This window comes from Nerophis ophidion, linkage group LG25, assembly GCF_033978795.1.
Source record: "Nerophis ophidion isolate RoL-2023_Sa linkage group LG25, RoL_Noph_v1.0, whole genome shotgun sequence".
NCBI classification, from domain to species: Eukaryota; Metazoa; Chordata; class Actinopteri; order Syngnathiformes; family Syngnathidae; genus Nerophis; species Nerophis ophidion.
In genome coordinates this window covers 5,368,501-5,377,474 of record NC_084635.1, presented here as the reverse complement: position 1 = coordinate 5,377,474, position 8,974 = coordinate 5,368,501, and the positions used below count along the sequence as shown (strand labels likewise).

The 8,974-nt window shown below is 40.9% G+C and overlaps 1 protein-coding gene across 1 annotated transcript in view; it reads right to left on the bottom strand.

The window, feature by feature from the left end:
• Window positions 1–464: 464 nt before the first annotated feature.
• The window catches only part of LOC133543114 (protein kinase C-binding protein NELL1-like), an 881,729-nt gene continuing 873,219 nt past the window's right edge, over window positions 465–8,974 (bottom strand). The window contains exon 20 of the mRNA XM_061887562.1: window positions 465–7,761. Coding sequence (XP_061743546.1) covers window positions 7,711–7,761 — 51 coding nt within the window. The 3' untranslated portion in view covers window positions 465–7,710. The remainder of the gene's footprint in view (window positions 7,762–8,974) is intronic.

Below are 8,974 nucleotides of genomic sequence, written 5' to 3'. Positions count from 1 at the left end.
GGGTGAATCCCGGGGTGTTAACATGAAGTATCGCAGAAAGACCAGTGACGTTTTCCGTGGTAATGAGTCGAAACGTCTGTAAACTGATTGGAAACTCCTGGCAGACGAGCAGGGCTTTAATTATCCCCGACTCTTCCCTTTCTTTTTTTCCCCCTAAAGTCTCTCAGTCACATCTGGGCCACACAGCTGAAGATAGAAGAAAGCGTCAACCTGGCCTACGAGGTCTGATTTATCACGGAAGAGCAGGGTGTGTTTTAGGGACAATATTGTCAACAGAGCAATGGGAGAGATGACGACTACATCCCCAATGTTTGGAATCCATGTAGATCTTTGTGCGGAAGGAAAAGACCAATGGAATTGGACAAACATATACAAACCCCGTTTCCATATGAGTTGGGAAATTGTGTTGGATGTAAATATAAACAGAATACAATGATTTGCAAATCATTTTCAACCCCATATTCAATTAAATGCACTACAAAGACAAGATATTTGCTGTTCAAACTCCTAAACTTGTATTATTATTTAAAAAAAAAATAATAATTAACTTAGAATTTCATGGCTGCAACACACGCCAAAGTAGTTGGGAAAGGGCATGTTCACAACTGTGTTACATCACCTTTTCTTTTAACAACACTCAATAAACGTTTGGGAACCAAGGAAACTAATTGTTGAAGCTTTGTGATGAGTGATTTCTCCAGATTCTCTGAAACTTTTGATGAGATTATGAACTGTAAATGTTGAAATCCCTAAATTTCTCGCAATCGCACTTTGAGAAACGTTGTTCTTAAACTGTTTGACTATTTGCTCACGCAGTTGTGGACAAAGGGGTGTACCTCGACCCATCCTTTCTTGTGAAAGACTGAGCATTTTTTTAGGAATCTGTTTTTATACCCAATCATGGCACCCACCTGTTCCCAATTAGCCTGCACACCTGTGGGATGTTCCAAATAAGTGTTTGATGAGCATTCCTCAACTTTATCAGTATTTATTGCCACTTTCCCCAACTTCTTTGTCACGTGTTGCTGGCATCAAATTTTAAAGTTAATGATTTACCCAAAAAAAAAAAAAAGGTTTGTCAGTTCGAACATCAAATATGTTGTCTTTGTAGCATATTAAAATGAATATGGGTTGAAAATGATTTGCGAATCATTGTATTCCGATTATATTTCTATTTAACACAATTTCACAACTCATATGGAAACAGGGTTTGTACACATTGCAAATATATAAGTCCCTTGAGGAATTCACAATGCGCCAATTCTCAACAACTCAATCAACAACACCCGCAATTTGCCCGTACATTTTTACCGATCGAATTTGTTCAATGGTGCAGATCAACCATCCAACCACAATGGATGAGGTAGATTTAGCAACACACCGATGTCGTCATTTCCAATTTACGCGTGTTTTTATGTTTATTCAACATTTATTTACCCAGGGTAAGGCAATTAAGAAAATATACAGTACAGGCCAAAAGTTTGGACACACCGTCTCATTCAGTGTGTTTTCTTCATTTTCATGACTATTTACATAGTAGATTGTAAATATCTGCTTGTCACCTTTATTTATGATTTTGAAGTTTGTGTCCATTGCAGTCTGGGGGAGCGGGTGTCCTCTCCAAGGTTTCTCATTGAATAAATATATATATATTGGGTTGAGTTTTACCTTGCCCTGATTCGGGATCTGAACCGAGGATGTTGTTGTGGCTTGTGCAGCCCTTTGAGACACTCGTGATTTAGGGCGATATAAATAAACATTGATTGATTGATTGATTTCTAGCCTATGTGTCAAAGTCAAGGCCCGAATGAATTGTTTGGGGTCCCCCGGGATGATATGTGGTTAGTACGCATTTGTTTTCCATCAGTGTTGGCGCTTGGCATTTTCAAAATGGGGCCCCCGGTGACCCCATCAAGTCATGAAAATGGGGTCCCACGGTAAATTTTTTCATTGATTGATTTCCAGCCTATGTGTCAAAGTCAAGGCCCGAATAAATTGTCTGGGGTTCCCCGGGATGATATGTGGTTAGTACGCATTTGTTTTCCATCCGTGTTGGCGCTTGGCATTTTCAAAATGGGGCCCCCGTAGATCACCCCCAAAAAGGCATGAAAATGGGGTCCCACAGTAAATGTTTTCATTCGGGCCTATGTGTCAAAGTCAAGGCCCGAATGAATTGTCTGGGGTCCCCCGGGATGATATGTGGTTAGTACGCATTTGTTTTCCATCCGTGTTGGCGCTTGGCATTTTCAAAATGGGGCCCCCGTAGATCACCCCCAAAAAGGCATGAAAATGGGGTCCCACAGTAAATGTTTTCATTGATTGATTTCTAGCCTATGTGTCAAAGTCAAGGCCCGAATGAATTGTCTGGGGTCCCCCGGGATGATATGTGGTTAGTACGCATTTGTTTTCCATCAGTGTTGGCGCTTGGCATTTTCCAAATGGGGCCCCCGGGCACCCCATCAAGTCATAAAAATGGGGTCCCACGGTAAATGTTTTCATTGATTGATTTCTAGCCTATGTGTCAAAGTCAAGGCCCGAATGAATTGTCTGGGGTCCCTTCGGGATGATATGCGGTTAGTACGCATTTGTTTTCCATCAGTGTTGGCGCTTGGCATTTTCAAAATGGGGCCCCCGGGGACCCCATCAAGTCATGAAAATGGGGTCCCACGGTAAATGTTTTCATTGATTGATTTCTAGCCTATGTGTCAAAGTCAAGGCCCGAATTAATTGTCTGGGGTCCCCCGGGATGATATGTGGTTAGTACGCATTTGTTTTCCATCAGTGTTGGCGCTTGGCATTTTCAAAACAGGGCCCCCGGGGGCCCCATCACGTCATGAACATTTTTGGAATCCCATTTTTTTCGTAAGCGTTTTGAAAACAAATGATAAATGTATGCATTATCTTGTTATATCTCACATTATATATTGTTTTTTTGGAAAAAGGTTGTCATAAACGTTAATTCATTTAAAAAATAATAATAATACAAAAGAAAATACATTTTTATGCATTTTATGTATTCAGTTATAAACATAAATTCACTTTCTTCATCGATGTTAACCAGGGGTCTCAAACTCAATTTACCTGGGGGCCACTGGATGCAGAGTCTAAGTGAGGTTGGGCCGAAAGAAATATTTCTTAAAAATAATGTTGCATAATCCTCAGCATGTCTAGTTGTATAATGACGTTTCAAATTGTATCCTTTGTGCACCGCAACTTTCTCTGTGCAAATAAGACACGTCGGGGAGCACCTGTGCTCTACTAAGAAATATTGCATCTCCCACTTTTCCTGGAATTGTCTTTGCTCATCACAAATCTTTCTCTTCACTGCAGGCTTTGAAAAAGACATGTTTGGGGTTGTGGAATATATTTGTATTTAGCCCACGCACAGAGAATAATATTACCGCAATGTGTGTCGTTCCGCTTTTCCTCCCTACAGCAACACGGCGATCGGCGGGTAATAGCCGGAAAGTACCGGGATTGCGAGCGCAAAAAAGCGACGGCTCCCGGAGTGTTATACGGCGTCATATAGAAATATATGTCGTATTCATCGTGTGAGGCAATGCAAATTAAACAATTAAAAACAACAAATAACGGTTTAAATTGGTCCAGGTTATCGGGGACTGTTATTACTGACGGACAAGTGTTGCGGTGTGACAGCAGAAAACCCTCGTCTCCATAGCAACCTTTCTGTCGCTTTCACAAATTTTCCGCTTTTCCACCAGTGCAGGGGTAGGCAACCCAGAACGTTGAAAGAGTCATTTTGGACCCAAATAACATAACTCTGTCAAGCACCATTCATATAAAACTTGCGGGCCGCGGTAACATTAAACTTTCATATTATGTTGGGGGCCGCAAAATAGCCTATGGCGGGCCGGATTTGTCTTTGCTCATCACAAACCTTTCTTTTACATACAGGCCTTGAAAAAGACATGTTTGAGGTTGTGGAATATATTTGTATTTAGCCCACGCACAGAGAATAATGTTATTTCCGCAATGTGTGTCGTTCCGTTTTTCCTCCCTACAGCAACACGGCGGTCGGCGGATAATAGTACCGGGATGGCGACCACAAAAAAGCGACGGCTCCCGGAGTGTTATACGGCATCATATAGAAATACATGTAGTGTTCATCGTGTGAGGCAATGCAAATTAAACAATTAAAAAAAATCTACTGTTTGAATTGGTCCAGGTTATCGGGGACTGTTATTACTGACGGACTGGGGTCGCGGTGTGACTGCAGCCAGGCACGTAAGAAAACCCTCGTCTCCATGGCAACGTTTCTGTCGCTTTCACTCATTTGCCGCTTTTCCACCAGTGCAGAGGTAGGCAACCCAGAATGTTGAAAGAGCCATTTTGGATCCAAATAACACAACGCTGTCAAGCACCATTCATATAAAAGTTGCCGGCCGCGGTAACATTAAACTTTCATATTATGTTGGGGGCCGCAAAATAACATATGCCGGGCCGGATTGGTCTTTGCTCATCAGAAACCTTTCTCTTTACTGCAGGCTTTGAAAAAGACATGTTTGGAGTTGTGGAATAAGATTGTAATTAGCCCACGCACAGAGAATAATGTAATTTCCGCAACGGCGGTCGGTGGATAATAGCCGGGAAAGTACCGGGATTGCAACCGCAAAAAAGCGAAGGGTCTCGGAGTCTTATCTGGCGTCATATAGAAATATATGTAGTATTCATCGTGTGAGGCAATACAAATTAAACAATTAAAAACAAACAAATAACTGTTTGAATTGGTCCAGGTTATTACTGATGGACAAGTGTGGCGGTGTGACTGCAGCCGGGCACGTAAGACAACCCTCGTCTCCATAGCAACCTTTCTGTCGCTTTCACTAATTTTCCGCTTTTCCACCAATGCAGGGGTAGGCAACCCAGAACGTTGAAAGAGCCATTTTGGACCCAAATTACACAACTCTGTCAAGCACCATTCATATAAAACTTGCGGGCCGCACTAACATTAAACTTTCATATTAAGTTGGGGGCCGCAAAATAACGTCTCACGGGGCTGCATGTCTGAGATCCCTGATCTAAACTTTACCGTTGCCGGTATTTTTTTCTTTCTATATTTTTATTGTAATATTTCCAGAATGTCTTTATTCTATTTTTGGCCAAAGTAAGACTAAGAAAACAATCTGAAGTTGTCTTTATTTGTTTAGTTTTAATGCCATGATTTTAATAGTCCGGCCCCTGAGCTAAAATGATTTTGACACCCCTGAATTACACTTTTTTTATTTTTTTTTAAACATACACCACAATAATATCATACCATGGCCTTAATACCGTGATAATATCGTACAGCGACATTTTAACACCGTTACATCCCTACTCTTTGTGTATCTGCTTCCCTCAAGTACAAGTAAAGTTCAACTTTGTGCGCTTATTGGAGGACATTTAGATGTAAACTGGCTGTCCAACTTTGCACAGGTAAACAAACCTTGTATCGGAAAGTTTAAAGCGCTAGCCAATACTTGTTTCTCGCTGATGTCTGACCGATTTCACCGCGACACCCCTAATTAATTGCACTACTTAATTTCTTAGCTTAATGAAGACAAGAAGGTGTTTTGGGGTTGCACAAGTGTTGAAAGTGACTTTTGTTTGCGAGTTAAAGGCCTACTGAAAGCCACTACTAGCGACCACGCAGTCTGATAGTTTATATATCAATGATGAAATATTAACATTGCAACACATGCCAATATGGCCTTTTTAGTTGACTAAATTGCAATTTTAAATTTCCCGAGAAGTGTCCTGTTGAATATGTCGCGTTTGATATCACCGGTTGTAGCAGACATTTTTTTCCAGCCCGATCCTAGCTATAAGTAGTCTGGTTTAATCGCATATTTCCACAGTATTCTGGACATCTGTGTGGCTGAATCTTTTGCAATTTGTTCAATTAATAATGGAGACGTCAAAGAAGAAAGATGTAGGTGGGAAGCGGTGTATTGCGGCCGCCTTTAGCCACACAAACACAGCCGGTGTTTCCTTGTTTAAAATTCCCGAAGGTGAAGCTTTACTATGGAACAGAGCGGTCAAACGAACATGGTTCCCGACCACATGTCAACCGGCAGGTTTCGGTGAGAAAATTGTGGTAATTAGTCGGCTCTTACCGTAGTTATGAGCGGAGCTTGCGTCCTCTTGCAGCTGCGTGGCTTCCCTCAGAGACACTGGCGGTCACCACACCCCTCCGACTTTCAGGTACCATATAATCCCACTAAAACACTAGTAACACAATAAGCAGATCCGGGATTTTCCAGAATTCCATCCATCCATTTTCTACCGCTTATTCCCTTTTGGGGTCACGGGGGGCGCTGGCGCCTATCTCAGCTACAATCGGGCGGAAGTCGGGGTACACCCTGGACAAGTCGCCACCTCATCGCAGGGCCAACACAGATAGACAGACAACATTCACACTCACATTCAAACACAAGGGCCAATTTAGTGTTGCCAATCAACCTATCCCCAGGTGCATGTCTTTGGAAGTGGGAGGAAGCCGGAGTACCCGGAGGGAACCCACGCATTCACGGGGAGAACATGCAAACTCCACACAGAAAGATCCCGAGCCTGGATTTGAACCCAGGACTGCAGAACCTTTAGTATTGTGAGGCAGACGCACTAACCCCTCTGCCACCGTGAAGCCCGATTTTCCAGAATGATCGTAGTAAATTTGTCTAATAACATCTGAATCGCTCCCACTGCCCTCGCCCTTTTTTTTTCGTTTCTAGTCCTTCACTCTCACTATCCTCATCCACGAATCTTTCATCCTTGCTCAAATTAATGGGGAAATTTGAACCCAGGACTGCAGGACCTTCGTATTGTGAGGCAGACGCACTAACCCCTCTGCCACCGTGAAGCCCGATTTTCCAGAATGATCGTAGTAAATTTGTCTAATAACATCTGAATCGCTCCCACTGCCCTCGCCTTTTTTTTTTCGTTTCTAGTCCTTCACTCTCACTTTCCTCATCCACGAATCTTTCATCCTCGCTCAAATTAATGGGGAAATTTGCGCTTTCTCGGTCCGAATCACTCTAGCTGCTGGTGGCCATGATTGTAAACAATATGAGGATGTGAGGAGCTCCACAACCCGTGACGTCACGCGCATATCGTTTGCTACTTCCTGTACAGGCAAGGCTTTTTTATTAGCGACCAAAAGTTGCGAATTTTATCGTCGATGTTCTCTACTAAGTCCTTTCAGCAAAAATACGGCAATATCGCGAAATGATCAAGTATGACACATAGAATGGACCTGCTATCCCCGTTTAAATAAGACAATCTCATTTCAGTAGGCCTTTAACGTGACGGAATGGTATGGCACAAAACGACGCTGCATCATAAACTATGACCTCATTACCTAATCATCTGGTTTACGGCTTCGATGAAAATATGCAAAAAAACATTTGGTCGGACAGACCGAGGACAAAAACATACAGTTGAGTGGTGAGAGTACCCCAGGCGCCGTCCGAGCCACGTCCAGTCACGTACCGTCAGTCGTTACAGGTGGGTGGGGGGGTGGACTCCGCATCTCAAGCAGTGTTTGTATTCTCTGTGCACACAATGACATGCACAAGACTGTGCAAGAGTCTGTCAAAAAATCCTCCCGTTGTCTAACGGGAGAAAAGGGGTGGGAGGGCGCCGCGAGCCTGTGGCGAGAGAGTAGGAGTCAGGGCGAGGAGGCGAGAGAAAGGGGCGGCGGGAAGCGGCTCTTCAGTTGTTGTGAAGGCAGTCGAGATCCACCGAACAGCAAACGTTTCCATTCTGTGTGAGGCGGCGTGACAGCACAAGAGGGAACAGACGTTAAAACGTGTGGAAACATTTTTGCATGTCAACAAACGGGGAAGCAGTGAAACATACAATAGCAGCCATTTTTAGTGGAATTAAACATATTCTTGTTAGACTTAGACAAACTTTAATGATCCACAAGAGAAATTGCTCCACACAGTAGCTCAGTTACAAATAATGGAAAGTGTAAGGATGGAAAGGACAATGCAGGTATAAAATAGACAAAAATGTACCATAGTAGCAATATAAAATATAACATATATGTAATATTTACATAATATATGTACAGTATATGATATATATACCCGGGGGTCACCAACGTAAGGACCAGATGAGTCGCCCGCTGGCCTGTTCTAAAAATAGCTCAAATAGCAGCACTTACCAGTGAGCTGCCTCTATTTTTTTAATTGTATTTATTTACTAGCAAGCTGATCTCGCTTTGCTCGACATTTTTAATTCTAAGAGAGACAAAACTCAAATAGAATTTGAAAATCTAAGAAAATATTTTAAAGACTTGGTCTTCTCTTGTTTAAATACATTTTTTTATTTTTTTTAACTTTGTTTCTTATAACTTTCAGAAAGACAATTTTAGAGAAAAAATACAACCTTAAAAATGATTTTAGGATTTTTAAACATATATACCTTTTTACATTTTAAATTATTTCCTCTTCTTTCCTGACAATTTAAATCAATGTTCAAGTATTTTTTTTATTTATTGTAAAGAATAATAAATACATTTTAATTTAATTCTTCATTTTAGCTTCTGTTTTTTCGACGAAGAATATTTGTGAATCATTTCTTCAAACGTATGATTAAAATTCAAAACTATTTTTCTGGCAAATCTAGAAAATCTGTAAAATCAAATTTAAATCTTATTTCAAAGTCTTTTGAATTTCTTTTAAAAATGTTAGTTCTGGAAAATCTAGAAGAAATAATGATTTGTCTTTGTTAGAAATAGAGCTTGGTCCAATTTGTTATATATTCTAACAAAGTGCAGACTGGATTTTAACCTATTTAAAACATGTCATCAAAATGCTAAAATTCATCTTAATCAGGAAAAATTACTAATGATGTTCCATAAATTATTTTTTTATTTTTTTCAAAAAGATTCGAATTAGGTAGTTTTTCTATTCATTTTTTTAGGTTGAATTTTGAATTTTAAAGAGTCAAAATTAAAATAAACTATTTT